Below are 17,507 nucleotides of genomic sequence, written 5' to 3' on the forward strand. Positions count from 1 at the left end.
AGCTGGGTGAGAAGAGGGTGGCCACAAGGAGAGCCGTGGGAGCCTCCCAGGGACAGCCCTGCAGAGTTGGTGACTCTGCATTCTTTTCTAAGTACCGTATTTTTCGGACCATAAGACGCACTTTTTTCCCCCCAGAAGTGGGGGGAAAAAGTCCCTGCGTCTTATGGTCCAAATATAGCCTACACATATACTTTAAAAAAAAAGTTTTTTTACTTGCCCGGCTCTGTGTGGTCTCTGTGTGCTTGCCCAGCTCTAAAATGGTTCTAAATGCTGCTGTTTACTTTACAGGGTTGATTACATGTGTTTATGACTGTGATGTTGGGTTTTAATGCACATAAAATATTTTAGGACACTATTTGTTTCAGAATCTTTTTTTCTTCATTTCCCTTCTCTAAAAACTGGTGTGTCTTATGGTCCGGAGCGTCTTATGGTCCGAAAAATACGGTAGATGGTGAAAACTTGCCAATTTAAATACTTTATGAATTTTACTTTTTTAAATAATAAAGCAAATGCTTTGTAAGTAATTATTTGTCCATGGAGAATATTTTGAATGGAAATATTTCTTAAAAACACCAATTTGTACGCATAATTGGTAGTCTTATGTACCGATTATAAGGGATCCTCTAATCTAGCCTATCATACCGATATTTGCAGTTTTAATGTGCTTAAAAGTAGCAATATTTTCTCTTAAATTATTTCACAGATCAGAAGTTTTCCAGCCAGACTAAGGAATGCATTCAAAGTAGTGAGTTATTGTTTTTCTGGTACCTAATAATTATGGGAGAATTCTATTCACTCATTCCTAATATACCAATATGTGGATGAAATCCCTTGACTGTAACACTGCTAATTTTTTGGCCCAAGAGTTTGGGGGAGAAATTTGGCATGTGTCATCTAGCCCAGCCAACTATCTCAGTCCTTCCATTTAGGAGCTGGGCTCAGCTTTTGGGTACCTGGTGAAAAAGCCTGACCATGTATAGGTAGATATCTGCAATCTGGGTAGAGCATTTCAATTTAGGAGAATGATAGAATTTGGCCGACGCGGCTGGATCAGTAAAAAACAGAAATGGAGTAGAACAGGGGAGTATGGTTCATGAGGAGGAGTTTGAACTTTAATGTGTGGGTCAGTATTGAAACATTTTTATTTTTATATTTTTTACAAATTGCATAGTTGCTTTTTAATCATCGAGTTGGAGATATGGCTGAAGGCCTTAGGCACTGGCCACATGTTATTTTCATCTTGGTGGATCATTGCAGTTTATGGTGGCTCTGTCTAAAGATGAATGGCTGTCTGTTTTTTTTATAGTCATTGCAAAATAAAACAGTTAAGTGTATTGTTGGTTATCTCAGTCAACAGGCAGAGTCTGTGAAGCATCAGCAAAACACAGTCCTTGGAGGCCTATTCAGGGAGCTCGAAGCAAATGCTAGTCACATAAGGGCCCTCAACACACGCCAGTTGCTCATAGCCCAGCAAGCAAATCTTGGTCTCCCTAGATGTTAGTAATTATTATGATTACTGTTACTAGAGCAGTAGGGTAAGAACTGTCTATCCATCTCTGAAGCTTCTAGGTTTTGTACATGAATAACCACTTATAAATATTTTCTAACTGGACAATATTTGAAGCACATTTTTATAGAGCCTTTTAAAAGGCTCACATATTTATTACACTAAGAAGCTAATATCTATGATTCCTTTCCCACAGTTTAGGGGGGGTTCTTTGTTTCTCTCTTTAAGAAGAAAAAGGATCCTCTAGCCCCAAAATGTTTATGCTACTACCAGGTATATTATTATTATCTCCAGGAAAGCTTCATTCTCATATCTTTTGAGATTCTAAAGGCTCAGATCCTTTAATGGAATGAGAAAGAGGACTTGGAGGAAAGTTGAGACCTACTTAGAGCTATTGCCAGTATTGGTTTGAATAGCCCAAATAATTAATTAAAAGTTCTTAGCTTGATTTTGAATCACTCAAATAATGGAGTGAGCATCTCTGAAGTACTGGCTACAACAAATATTATTGGGCATTAAGAAAATATAATTTTAAAATGTTCTTCATAAGTGAAATTGAAAAGCCATAACAGAATGTACAAAAGTGTAGCAGGAAGAAAGAGCAGCCAATTACTATTAATTATACATGGGCAGGGGAAGGAGAAGGCCCAGGTATGAGACTGGTTGAAAGTAGGAAAGCACAGACACCAGCACAATTCTGAATTTTTGTGGTGGGTAAAATGGGGTATATGTGCAGGTGGGGGGGGGAAATCCATAATTTCTGCACTTTTATTTTTTTTTTAAATTATTGAATTTAGGAAGAATACCTGAGAAATCTTACACTTAAATTAAGCTACACTAAATAAAGAACTTTTTTCTTTACAATATTAAAATGAATCAAAATTGAAATATTTTTTTTAATGAGTGAAGTATAGATTATACTAATACTTATCATACACACTAGAGGCCCAGTGCACAAAATTCATGCACTTGGGGTGTGTGGGAGGGTCCCTCAGCCTGGCCTGCATCCCTTCGCTGCCCAGGATCCCATGAGGGATGTCCGACTGCCGGCTTAGGCTCACTCCTCATAGGACGTTCTTAGTGCTGTTATGGAGGTGGGAGAGGCTCCTGCCACCACCACTGAGCTCGCCAGCTGTGAGCCTGGCTTCTGGCTGAGTGCTGCTCCCCCTGTGGGTGTGCACTAACCACCAAGGGGCAGCTTCTGCATTGAGCATCTGCCCCCTGGTGGTCAGTGCATGCCATAGCAACTGGTTTGCCCTTTGGTCGATTTGCATATTAGCCTTTTATTATATAGGGTTATATTATACTAAAGCAGACTTAGACAATTCTCTTCTTTTTCCTATCTTCCTAAATATTTCATTTCAGTGTTCTTAAGGAACATCAACTAGGACCTAATTCTGTTATTACTTTTCCAAAAGATTGATAGGTAAAAATAAGAAAAAAAGTATAGTTTAAGAAGTGAAAAGTAAAATAAAATGTCATTTTAAAAACTCATTTTAGATATTCATTATATGTTATACATATTTTATATAGTCCTAACATTATTTTAAACATTTAGTCAGTATGTGATGTTACAGAAATATTTATAAAATTTAAAAAAAATTCTTAATAGATGTTATATTGAAAGTCATGAATTTTTATCAGTAAAATAAAGTGATTATCTATAACCAAACCAAATGAATCAAAACAATATTAAGGGATAGATACATTTTATACTTAGGTTTGCATTGTATCAAACACCCAACTCTTTTTTTTTAATAAATCAATTCTCACCCAAGGACATTTTCCATTGATTTTTAGAGAGAGTGGAAGGGAGTGGGAGAGAAAAGAGAAAAGCATCGATGTTGACAGAGACACATCAATTGGTTGCTTCCCACTCGTGCCCAAACCAGAGCCAGGTGGGTCGATCCTGCAACAGAGGTATATGCCCTTGACCAGAATTGAACCTGCGACCCTTCACAGGCTGATGCTCTATCCACTGAGCCAAACCAGTTAGGGCAAACTCTCAACTCTTATCATGTATCATGGTGGAATGGACTTAGACATTATGAGGAATGATGTTTCTAAATATTTGGAGTTGGTACAATATAGCTTTATATATTATGCCCCAAAGCTGGCATGTCTTTGATGTCACAATGCATTATTTAGATGAATTTAATAAACCTAATTTAATGACTCTTTGCTATATATGCAGATTATAAAATACTAAAGGCCTGACACACGAAATTTGTGCAAGTGTAGGCCTTCCTTCCCCCCGCTGCTGGCAATGGCTTCCCTCTGGCACCTGGGACCCGGGCTTCCCTCTGGCTGCCGGAAGGCATCCAGGCCCTGGGCTTCCCTTGCAGCCCTGGCTTCGTCCAAAAGGTCATCCAGAAGGACATCCAATCTAATTAGCATATTAGCTTTTATTATTATAAATAGTTATGTCATAGATATTTTGGAAAGATGATTTACACACATGAGACAGTTATATTGATTTGTAAACATAAATTCAAATAGAGGGAAATTGAATAAAATCAAGCCCATAATAATTGACATAGACATCAAAACATTTCTTTTTTTGCTCTTCTACTACCCATGATCTTATGCATACTGCATTCACTTAACATCTCATGCTGACATCTTCCATGTCTCTATCTCCAGTCTGTATCTCTCCCCTGAACTTCAGCCTCATATGTATAAGTCACTACCTCAACCCAAATAGTCCCAATTTGAACTCATTACCACCCCTTCTACAGAGGGCAATCCTCCCCTTCTCACCTAGATGCTTGAGCCAGAGCCCATGTGTGACCATGCTCATCATTAATCACAAACCTCTGAGGATGCTACCTCCCCACTATCTCCAAGTCTGTTGATCTTTCTGCTGCCTGGATACCATTATGCCATTATTATCATAATCATTACTATCATTGTGGAAACAGCACTGAAATAATTTTTCAACTTTTGAACTGTTAATTAATTTATAGTCTTGGGAGGATTCAATTACCATTATATCTACAAAAGGGACCAAGCTAAAGTCATTGATGTGTATAAATTTAAATGTAACAAACCAGTAGGAAAAAAAAATGCACCTTGTAATTTCAAATCTTCAAATATTTTTTAAAAAGACAGTTTTAAAGGTCATAATCATATTAATTAGAGGAAAATTATATATACACTCATGTGTTCTTTTATATTTTCATTAGGTTTTTTTAGGGTTTCTGTGTTTCTTAAGTCAATTTTTAATCACACTTTCTACAAAATTATATAATCAAGATTTTTACCATGGATTTTTGTGTTTAATATTTTCTTAAAGTATTTTTCCCATTATTTGTTTCTCTGATTATAGTCTATATAATTAGGTTATTTGCTTTTTTGTTCTTTTTAATTAGATTTGCCAACAATTTATCTATTTGATTAGGTTTTATAAAGAATTTGCTCTTGGATTTATACATTCATTTTCCTTTTCCTTTTTTATTTCTATTTTATATTTCATTAACTTTGTTTTATTCTTAACTTATGAATTCCTTCATCTTTTTTTCCTTATGATGATTTTATTTTTGTTGTTCCTATACCTTTACTTGGATACTTAGTTATTTTTTTTTTCATTCTTCTTTAATAATAAAATCATTTAAAATTTTGATTTTTCCTGAGAATAATTTCAGTCACATACCATATATCTTGATGGGTTTTGCTATTATTATTATTATAAAATAGTCTATGACTACAATTGTTATTTATATTTGAAGATAAAAATTATTCAGAAGTTTTTATTAGGTAATCTGTTATTTAATATTTGTTCATCCTCTCGATTTCAAATTTTATTGTACAATACTCAGAGATATTGGCCTGTAAAAACAATTTCACTTTTTGGAAATCAGTTTTCTTGTCTAAAACTTGATTTACTTCTGAAATTATTTCACCTTTGAAAATATTATTTTATTTATCAAGTGCTATGCACTAAATTGTGCCCCTCCCCATTTATATGTTGAAGTCCTACATCACAATGACCTGGTATTTGGAGATGGGCCTTTTGGAGAAAATAAGTTTAGATCAGGTCATGAGGGTGGGGCTCTTATGATGGGGTAGTATCCTTTTAAGAAGTAATACAATGAAGCTCTTTATTTATTCAGAAGTTTTTATTAGGTAATCTGTTATTTAATATTTGTTCATCTATCTTTACCTCTCTGTTACTCTCTCTTCCTCTCCAGAAACTGAACCAGGTAGCACATTAATCTTGGACTTCTTAGTCTTTAGAACTATGAGAAAATAAATTTTCGTTGTCTAAGCCACTTTGTATATGGCAGCAACAGAAGGTGGCAAGCATCACAATCTTACTTTTATTTTTTTGTGTATCCTTTTCCAACTGTTGCTCATAATATCCATACTTTGTGCTGTATAATTGTTTTATAGGGTGATGAGCACAGTTTTAATTGGAAGCTTGAATATGCTATGGCCAAAAAAGAAATGGACTTGGTTTCTCTGGTAATCCAAGAGTGTGGGAGAAATAGTTCAGCTTTGGAATAGGGAGATTTTGTGTCAGTATGGTTATTTAAAAATTTAATGACAGGACAAGACTACCCAGAACAAAATAAAATGAAGGTTAGCATATTAGTTAAAACTAAACATATTTAATTGAGTGATGCACACCTGTGTATCTGAATTTATCTTGCCATATGAGGTTGTATACTGGGATTCTCTAGCACTGGCAGAAAAGGAATAATTTTAGTGGCCTATTACATATGCCAACTGTGGAATACAATGTGATGGAAGGGCAAATACAGAAGAAATATGGAGGGTAGTGTACTAGTTTCAGGGGCCATCACAAAGCTGCTCAAGTTAATTATGACAATTATGAATTGTAGTTTTGTGTCTAAAAGTTTATCACAAAGGCTCTAAGGATTTAGCTTAATTCATATCTCGTACTAATTAATTATTCAACCAATAAATTCAACAAATACTTATAAAATGCTTACTATAAGCCAGCATCAGAGGAACAGAGTGGAATAAAGTATGTTCTCTTTCTTCCAGGGCTGGCAGTAGTGCAAGAACACAATTACACTACAGCATGATCAAGTCTGAAAACACATAATTATAATATAGTGCCGTCAAGTTTGCTGGAGTGTCCGAGGCCACACAGCTAGCTAGGTATAGGCACAATAAAGGCTAGAATTCTGATTTCCTGATTCTGAGCCTAATGTTATTTTCACTACAGCAATTCTGCCTGCCACACATTATTAAATATGAGCAAGTAAAACTAAGTATAATTTCAAATTAAGAATCATCATAGATTTATTTGAAAAATCATCAAACCTGGTCGCAGCTGGACCGATACTTCTCCTGGTGTCACCTGGGTATTAATTTCATTTTCAGTTGGTTTTACATTCACAGATGGGTATTCTATTGAATCAATCAAACATCCTTTGCTTATTAAATTGGCAACCGTATCACAACGTCCACTCCTTGATCCACCTGAAATGAAATCCTGTTTAAAAGAAGGAAAATCACTGACATTTTTAGTGCATATCATCTCAATTAAAACCAAAGAAAACCACATAACAACTTTTGCAAAGAAGCCATCTTCTAATATTGCACCACTTATGCAACTATTCAAAAGAGCCGCATGTTTCCAATTAGAGTATTGGCAAATTTGTTTTAAGTAAATCTTTAATTTCTAAATCTTACTTAAAAAGAAAATGAATATTAAAGAGGAGATTTAAACCAAGTACTTTTGTTAATTGATCACTGTAAAATTATACCAACTTAATATTTTACTTTGGAGAAACTGCTCCAGAAGAAAATTTATCCAAAATAGACCATTCAGTGGTTCCAAATTTAAGCCTCAGTTCTTAAATAACTCAACTGGTATGTTTATTACATACTGTTATGTTTGGAATATGAGAGCAAGTCCTCAGAAGTCACATGCTTAATTAAGTACAGAAAATTCATAAGAGAATGAATTGGAAATCTACATTCCTTAGCCTATGAAATCTGCCAACTTTTTATACCCACAACAGTAATTCAATAATCAAGTACGATCAATTCTCATAATGAGGTAGGGAAATAAAATGGCAGCTCAAATTCTCCTTATTTTGCAACTGAATCTAAAATGTTCATTATCATTCAGCATTGACTTGCTGATGTTTATCCAAGAGCTTGGAATTAATGGAGCAACCTTGAAATTTAGTTTATCTTAACTATGAAGAAAATATTTTTATTCTTCATGTAATTATCCAGGTTTTTTTCCTAAGAACAAGATATGCATTAAAAAGTACAAAAATATGTTATATTATATGTAATGTTGGCCTGAATTATATGTGATATTTGCTTACACATTAGCTAGATATTTACTTGCTCAGTGATCTTCCTGGCTGTTTCTTTTCCTTTTTAAAAATATATTTTTATTGATTTCAGAGAGGAAGGGAGAAGGAGAGAGATAGAAACATCGATAATGAGAGACTCATTGATAGGCTGCCTCCTTGCATGCCCCACAACTGGGGTTCCATCTCAACCCAAGCAGCATGTGCCCTTGACCAGAACTGAATCAGGGACCCTTCAGTCCTCAGGCCGACATTCTGTCCATTGAACCAAGCTGGCTAGGGCCTTCTTGGCTATTTCCATCTGGCATTCAGTCATTCCTCCTTTAGTTCAGCTGATTCAGAGAATTGAATTAACAATCAATTAATCATTCATCATTCAATCAAAGACAGAAGTATTTTAGGTGCAGAGGATACAGAATAGAACAAGATAGACATAGTTCCTATCATCAAAGAGTCAATAAACCATCAGTGAATTCAGCAATGAAGCAAGGAAATGTAATAATCATGGCTATTAAACTTAGGGGAAGCACAGATTGTCCTAGGGTTATGGAGATTATTAAGTTTAATATTAGTTGATTATGAGATCACTCACTAATTATGAACAGGGACATCCCTGGCAGTGGACAGTAATTAGATGGGATGGTGGTAGGCAATATAAAAACATTCATATAAAGATTTTAATTTAATTCCCATCTCAATTTAGAACAAGGATTGGAGAACTAGGAACAATGGGACAAATAAAACCCATGATTTTTCCCCTATGGCTTTAATGCTAAAAATGTTTTGTTTTTTAAAAAATAATTTTAAAATGCTATAGTACAATAAAAAGAACATGAAACAAAAAGTATGTTTACTATCTGACTCTTTACAGTACTGAACACACTTGTAATATAAATATAATGAAAAGACAATAGAGAATAATATTTCCTTTTCAATCAAGTTTTTTCAGATATCATTTGGTAAATGACTTCATGGAAACTTCAGGAAAAATGTAATTTGTTTTTCTATTAACCATACACCTAGAGTTTAAATATTCAAAGCCTTAATTTTATGTATTCAGATTTATCCTATCTACTGATAAAACTTAGAGGTACTAAGAATGTGAGATTTGGTTTATAAACAACTTAGAGTTCCTCAGAGAAAGGTGGCATATACTCTTATTTTATGTGTAACTTTTCATCAGAAATCCTCAGGCTAGGTGGGGGTGGGGAATCCCACCTGTGCCAAAGCCTGGTGAATATGTGCTCATTCATGGCTCACATGAAAGGACACAGACCAAGGGCCACATGTGTTTTACAGATGTAAAAACCCCAAGCCTTTAAATCAGGAAAGGGATAAAGTATAATACAAATAACTGACTTTTTTTTTTTTTTCCAGCCAGGAGTTTTGTTGTTTGCATATACAGAATTGAAAAGAAGTGAATGTGATTGATTCACTGCAAGTATATATCATGCTCTGCCATTGACCTTTAGAGTTTGCTGATAAAGGCCAAATAGTCTCAATTTTCTGCAATGTCTAAACCAGCCTGGTTGTTTTTACTCCAATGTAAAAACAATGTTGTGCACTTGAAACGAGTATAACATATGCCAGCTATCTTTAAAAAAATTTTTTAAAGGATGTGAAAAGAAGATGGGCTCTTGTTTGCATTTTTAAATAGCATGGTCAGATGAGATTTGAACAAAACTGAAGGATCAGAGAGTGAGCTACAGGGATTTCTGGAGGAAAATACAGGAAGAGGAATCATAGTGTAAATGCCCAGGCAGAAAGAACTATATCTGGCTTAGGCAAGGCCAATGCAGAGGCCAGAAATAATAATAGGAATAAAGTAGCTAACTTCTATTGAAAAAAAAAAAGCAACACACATAATTAAGTCATAAAAACATTGCCAATTTGACAATTAGAGTTGAAAAGGGAAGAACAGACCATGGCATCAAAATAAAGAATGGAATGCTGCCCCTATTCACTGTGGCCTACTTTCCACTTTGTATAAAAGAAAAGAATTTGAAGCCACACCCATTTAATTTTTGGTGTTTTGTGGCATTTTAATTTCTTCTAATTCTTATGTTTTACTTTTTCTACAAGAAGCACTCAAGCAAACTTAGACTTCAACTGTCTACATCTAAAACCTATTTGGTGATGTTTTGTTTAGTTATAAATTTGAACCCTGCATGGTTTTGTTAACTGATGCTACCCCAATTAATTTGACAACAATGAAACTAGAATCAAATGTTGAGTTTTTAAATTTGGCATCAAATTCTATAGTATAAATTTAATTATTTTGAGGTTATTAATTGAATTGATATTACAGTCATGGAAATTTTATGTCATATAAAAATTTCCTCTAAAGTGTTTCTTTGTATTTATTATATAACAAGTGTATTCTTTTTCTTTCTAAAATACATTACTTTATCTTTTCAATAAGTAAATAATAAAACCTATTTGGAATGAAAAGGCCATGTTGAAGTTACCCTGGCTGGCTTTTCTTCAGTTATTACTTTCACCCATTTAATGGAATAAACTGGGGAGATGCATAAGAAAAGTGTTTTATCCTCCTCATTTCTGAGTCCTGAGTTTCAGATTTGGCAGTCTGCACAGAAACGAAAGAATTCTATCATTTTCTTTTTGACAGTGAATGCCCTTGGTATCATATTTTAATATAATTATGCTCCAGGGTGCCCTCTAAACTCTGGCTATGAAATCACAATCTGTATCTTACATATCAGGCAGGAGAGGAAGAGACTAGTCGAGTCCTTCACATATGTTAAAAATGAACATGAGGCAAACTAGGTAATACTGATAAGGTTCTATTTATCCTCAATATTTTTCAGTTGCTTTTCTGTAGCATGGAGAGAGAGAGAAGGTAAATTATATATATAATTTAATGTATACACACATATATCTATATCATCTATATCTATATCTATATCTATATCTATATATCTATATATCTATATATCTATATATCTATATCTATATCTATATCTATATCTATATCATCTATATCTATATCTATATCTCTCTATATATACATACACACACACACAGATTTACATGCTATACAAGAATGTAGGCAAATTGAGTATATTTTCTAGGAATCTTTTATTTTTTTTTTATTTAAAAGAAAGAGATGGATGGGGGAGGGGAGGAAAAAAGAGAACAAAGGGAGAGAGAGAACACAGAGAGGTTTTTTCTTGTTTTTGCTTTCCTTTATTTATTGCTTTGTTATTTATAGTACAATTGTCATTCTTAGTACTAGTTAATATATATGTACTATATGTTCATAGGTTTAATTTTATTCAGGTCATAAAAAACAGCTAAAGTGGTTATAACAAACTGATTATTAATTTAGCATCAGGACATGAATATTGAAGAAAAATAGATACAAATTAAGTTTCTTTAAACTTTTTAAATTTTATTTTTCAATTAGAGTTCCCATTCAATGTTATGATTAGTTTTACGTGTATAATATACTGGTTAGACATTTATAATAACTTGTGAAGTGATCATCCTAATAAGTCTGATACCATACATAGTTAGTACAATATTAGTAACTATATTCTAAGCTGTACTTTATATCCATAACTGTTTGTAACTGCCAATTTGTACTTCTTATTCTCTTCACCTTTTTCACTGGGAGCCATCAGTTTTTTTCTGTATCTATGAGTTTGTTTCTGCTTTGTTTGTTTATTCTGCTTTTTAAGTTCCAAATATAAGTGAATTCATATGGTATTTGTCCTTCACTGTGACTCATTTCACACAAGACAACACCCTAGGTCCATCCATGTTGTCCCAAGTGGTAAGATTTCATCCTTTTTATGGCTGAGTAATATCCAATTGTATATACAGGATGTCCCAAAAATGTACACACAATTTGAATAATTATAAAAGCAGTGTTTATTAAAATGCATTTCATTTTCAAAATATAATCGAGTCAGCTGTTAAAGTATATATATTGTACATTTTTTTGGACATCCTGTATGTACCAATTCTTTTTTATTCACTTGTCTTTTGATTGGCCAATTTAATCCATTTACATTTAAGGTAATTATTGATAGGTATGTACTTATTGCCATTTTATTAACAGTTTTCTGATTGTTTTTGAAGTTCTCTTATTTTCTTAGTTTTTGTTCTTTTCCCTTGTATATTGATGACTTTTTGCAGTGTTGTGTTTGGATTGCTTTCTCTTTATTTCTTGTATATCTCTTGTAGATTTCTGGTGTGGTTTCAATGTGCTTCATATATATACCAAGCTATGATTATAGCAGTCTATTTTAAGTTAACAGTCGCTTAAGTTCAAACACATTCTAAAATCACTACCATTTTTTCCTCACCCTCTCCATGTTTATGTTTTTTTCTTCCAATCTATTCTACCTTCTTTTGTGTGTTTGTGGTTATCCCTTAATTTACTGTTGTAATTACATACGATCTTCCTACTTTTGCCTTTTAACCTTTGTACTGGCTGAGTCTTGGTTGAACTGCTGCTTTTATTATGTGTTTGCCTTTGTCAGTGAGAATTTTCTTTGCAATATTTTCTAATTCATAATTTTTGTTCTTTATTTTGAAGAAACTTCTTTATCATTTCTTGTAATATATTTATTGTTTTGATAGAGTAAATCACTTATCTCCAAGTATTTAAAAAAGAAGAAGAAATAGACCAATAAATTAGCTTGCTTTTCGCTAATAAGCAAGTATAAGACAACGATCCAACTTGGATATATAACCGAATGCCCCAAGCTGCAGCATGGTAATGAGTTTCTTCAGCATTTCTTTTTCTTTGACCAGCTTTAAAAATCATATAAGCCAGGCTTATGAACAGATAAAACCACATTTTCCTTCTCTGTCCCTATACCCTTGATTGAAGAATAATAGACATCAGCTGCATGTTATCCAAGCAGTGGGTGATCTTTCAAAACTAACTACTGCATTCTTTCTCTTGATGATGTCAAATCAGCCTGTAGGAGTGGACAGCTCCTTCTGTTAATGATGTGGCTAAAGGCCAAGTCCTAACACTGGTTGTTTCACCTAGGGTTGTGTTCTTAACCCAGGCAATATTGATTTTCCTAAGCCTGAATGAATTGCTCCAGAGTTTCACCAAAGTTCTTGTAATAACACCTCCTATTTCTTGGGCAATGTCTGTTTGCCAAATGCTTCCCACACACTGTTTCACTTAATCTTTACAACCGTATGTCATAAGGGCAGTTAATATTTCCATTTTAGAGCTAGGGAAAACTGAGGTTCAGAGGACATGTTAATATGGTTACTATGGTTAGAAATGAATGGAACTAAGATTGGAATCCAAGGTGATCTAATTTCAGAGCCTGCTTTTTCAACTTCTAAATTAGACTATCCTTCAGTACATAGAATATTTTGAGACATAAGCAGCCAAGTCATTTCTGAATATTTTCTGAGATCCCTTTATGGGGATTTGATCAAGAGCATATACAGGTTTTGTCTTCTCTGCCCTGGCAGCCACCTACCTCTTCCCTTGGCTTACCTCCTTCCATTTGACTGGCCATTCCTCCGAATACTTCTCTGAAATCCTTCCTCCCCTGGCAGGACTGACATAGCACCTCCTGTAACTGTGACTCTCAGATTTTTCATGCCAGCAGCGGTGTGAGATGCAGGGGGGGGGTCCCATTTGGAACCAGACCTTCTATATGGCTGGCATGGTGCTTTTAGCTGATAAGTGGGTTTCCAAACCATCTTTTGAAATATCTTCTAAACTACACACACTAAAGTTCTCAGCAACTGATGTCAAGTTGGCCCAAACTCCATGACTAAGGATTTTCCTTAGTGATACAGTAAAAATCTAAAATGGAGTATTGGATAGGGTCAAGCTATGACGCATTCTTGACAGACAAACTCTAGTTTTGAGTGACATCTGATTTTTTCAATGGTAATACCTAGGCTACATTTAGAAGCCTTGAGGCTGTCAGCAGAAGGGGCACTTATTTTCAGACATGGCTTCTGTTCCATGAACCCCTCCCCTACCACTTTCTTGCTTTGCTTCATGGAATAAAGTAACACCCACTATCTTTTGCTACTTTCCACCTTTCTTTTTTCCTCCTTGGGGCTGCATGAGAGCAAGCAGTAGTAGGAGAGGTTGGAAAGACGATGGTAGGTACAGTTTTTAAGCTAAATCAGAGGAAGTAAAACTAGAGATTTATCTTCAGCGCAAGCAAAGGCCATTAAAGTTCTATGTGTTCTAATTCCCAGGGGCTACATAAATAAATAAAAAATTACCTACACAGTCTCATAAATGAAACCCCAAATTAGCAGATGGCTTCTTCATTACAACTTATATAATAGGTGGTTCTAACTAGAGATTACCAACACCAACACCCACAAAACTACTTTAGAGAAGGAATGCATTATAATTATTTTACTAAGATTATATTGGGATATGTTTCTCTTGTTAGAATATAAAATACAAATTTTTAACAATAAACATTTCTTAATTATTTTCTATACCACAGAATTTAAATGTACACACTATCACATGTCAAAAGAAAAGCACTCCATTTTCCATAAGTAACTAACAAATTGATACACAATATTATGATAGAGTAAATCACTTATCTCCAAGTATTTAAAAAAAAAGAAATAGACCAATAAATTAGTTTGCTTTTCGCTAATAAGCAAGTATAAGACAACGATCCAACTTGGATATATAACCGAATGCCCCAAGCTGCAGCAAGAATTTCACACAAAGCCTTCTGACCTAAGCAAAAGTTACTAGTATCTGCGTTTGCCAATTTTCTCTATAGAACAGATGGAAAACATAAAATGGTTTGCACTTCATTTCAAAATTACCATAATTTTCCTAATAAAAAGGTTATATTTTATATTCAGCCAGATATGCTCTTTCCAGGCATAAAACTAAATAAAATTTTCCTGATGCTCATCAGTATCATTTTCCTGATGCACCTTCAAGGTACGGAGTTTCAGGGCAATGAAATTATGCTAGAGAAAAGGGCGACTGTGAGAAAAACAGAAAAGAGAAAAAGAAAAAAAAGAATAAGAAAAGAAAAAAAAGTAGACACACCTCTTGAGCACACCATCCACATTCTGGATCCAGCGCAAGGCACTTGGTGCAGGATGCTGCATTTGAAGATGCACATCTGCTGTTTTCTGAAATGGAAGACAAAATGAGGGGTTATGGCTTATTCTCTTATTGGGAAGTATACACAGTTCTAGACCAAAATGCTTTTTGAAAACTGAAATAAGATGACAATAGTTTTAAGTACATGACATTAAAAAATATACAACTTCTTTTGGGAGGTGTTAACCTGCTGATTGCTATTAATAGGTACTGCATTTCTTGGATAGCTATTATTTGGTTTAATTATTTGGGGGAAATGAGAGTGGTAGAACTATGATTTTAGCTACATTTCAGGGTTTGGCTTGAATTCTGCTGCAATAGTAGACAACCCTCCAAAGTGTTTAATGTGTTGAAGTTTCACGGTATTTATATTATCTGAACCAATGAGGTGTTTTTGGACCTAGAATTTTTCCTATAAGAATAATCAAATACAGACCTCAATCTCAACAGGAAAATCCACATTGAGTTATAGTGAATGGCCTTCCTGAGAAATAATCTTGAGGGGTATATATTATAATTAATTTGTGTTAATATTGATTATTTTGACTTGAAGAATATCAGAACCAGACATGATTCAGTATTTTAAAGGTAAAGTAGTTAAAATAGTTCATTTAATTACTCTGACTGGACCACTTTAATTCAGGACCAATTCACTTTCCATAGATACCGACACTTGGCTGTGACATTTTAAAAACATAATTGTACTTGGAAACTATTTACCTTTGTCCCTCTAGCCACAAACTACTTACACCATTAAAAAGAGGCTCATCATTATAGACTTAAACACATAAAATATAATAATGAGCCATAAGTCACTTTGTTATGAGTTTTTAGTGGAATAATCACACCCTTTCTTTTAAAAAAAATATATTATTGATGTTGGAGAGGAAGGGAAAGGGAGAGAGAAACATCAATGATGAGAGAGAATAATTGATTGACTTCCTCCTTCTCACCACCTACTGAGGATCGAGTCCACAATTTGGGTATGTACCCTTAACCGGAATCGAACCTAGGACCCTTCAATCCGTAGGCTGATGCTTTATCCATTGAGCCAAACCAGCCAGGGCCACATCCTTTCTGTATTATCCCTACATGCTTCCTATATTCTATTCTTTTTACTCTAAAATATCCCAAGGACACAGGAAACCACAGCATACTGTCTAACCCTCCCACAGGCACACAGTAAATAGCATTTACATGCTAGTTGTAAGTACCTCATAGTGCAGTTGAGAAGAGAACTATATAAGCAGACAGTATGATAAGTACAAGGGAGAGACCACCAGGGAACTATGAACATAGTGAGGAGATGCTCACTCTGCTTTATTTTTATTTTTTAAACATTTTTTATTGTTAATAGTCTACAGATTTCTCCCATCCACCTCTTCCCCCACCCTCCCATCACACTGCTTTAGAGGAACAGTTCCTCAGAGGCAGTCATATCTAGTATGTCTCTTTACCACCTCTCTTTTCTTCTAATCTGTGTCCATCTCTTTTAAAAATGTAACAGGCATGAAAGAAGACTCTGTGTGCATGCACAATCACCCATGGACATGATGGTTTGAAAGAGAATAGAGCCCACAAAGTCTCTAGCTGTCTCCATCCAATTGGTTTCTCTTTTACAACTTGCCCCAAACATTCTAGAATACAGGGCAAAAACAGTTCTGACCTAGAGGTGGTATGGTGTGGGTGTTGGCAGTGAGAAGAGAGAGGAACGGTAGGAAAGTAATCATAGCAGAGAGGTGCTCACTGGGGTGGTAGTGAACACTCTTCCCTGTAACTCCCCAGATAGCAATGAGTTAAGCTGCAAGTATTCGTCCCTAACATCCCGCTGTTCTGTTATCTCCTCTCTGTGTCCCCCTGCACCCTTTGTCCTTGGCTTTATACCAACTTTTAAAATACATTATCTAAAACTCTCCCACTAATATAGATGCACTGGCCTGGAATTCCAAGGACAAAAAGTGAATACTGTTCTGGGCTCTCTTTACTACCAGTGTGGCCATCTGACTAGGAAGACTCCAAAAGCCTAAAATCCTTCCAACTGGCTTAGCGCAAAACTGTAAAAGATGCTTATTCCTAAAGTAGTTAGAGGGAGTGACCTTTTTACTTGTTGCCAGAAAGAAAACCAATTTAGGTCCAGGAATCAAGCACATTTGCAGATCCAACTTGACCTTTACTAACTCTTTACAACTCTTAAACTTAACCCAATTGGAACATGGAATTAAGTTTACTGCAGATCATACTTGACCAAGACTTTTACTGACTTGGTAGGACTTTCACTCTGGCAGTTAAGATTGCAATCTCCTGGAAGGGAAGCAGCAGATCCTACAGTTCTGCTCCTCTTGTTTGTAATGGTTTTCTCACTCTGTCCTAGGTCATCCCAAATTCAAGTTCAAGTCAGGCTCCCACTTCCATTGCACATGAGGTAAATAATGAAGATACAAACAAAAATCTGTTTTCTTTATATTCTGCTTTCTGGCTGCGTTTCTTAAAAAGCTCTAGGCCAACCTCTGTTCTGAGACTTCAGACACCTAAGGATGATGACTATGAGGGATAGAGACTTTGGTTCTGTCAATACTTCCCAGGTTTAAAAGCTTACATT

General features: G+C 34.8%; 1 protein-coding gene across 3 annotated transcripts in view; it reads right to left on the minus strand.

Moving 5' to 3' along the window:
* ITGB8 (integrin subunit beta 8) overlaps positions 1-17,507 on the minus strand; it is a 73,903-nt gene that overhangs the window by 32,332 nt on the left and 24,064 nt on the right. For 2 of the 3 annotated variants that reach the window (XM_045578051.1, XM_045578057.1), the window contains 2 exons: positions 14,852-14,937; positions 6,800-6,958 (listed from right to left, as the gene is read on the minus strand). In XM_045578051.1, the coding sequence (XP_045434007.1) occupies positions 6,800-6,958; positions 14,852-14,927 (235 nt within the window). In that variant the 5' untranslated portion in view covers positions 14,928-14,937. Of the gene's footprint in view, positions 1-6,799; positions 6,972-14,851; positions 14,938-17,507 lie in introns of all 3 variants that reach the window. The other variant, XM_036429220.2, reaches the window with a different exon arrangement.

The sequence above is a fragment of the Pipistrellus kuhlii genome, unplaced genomic scaffold (genome assembly GCF_014108245.1).
Source record: "Pipistrellus kuhlii isolate mPipKuh1 unplaced genomic scaffold, mPipKuh1.p scaffold_m20_p_10, whole genome shotgun sequence".
Lineage (NCBI taxonomy): Eukaryota > Metazoa > Chordata > Mammalia > Chiroptera > Vespertilionidae > Pipistrellus > Pipistrellus kuhlii.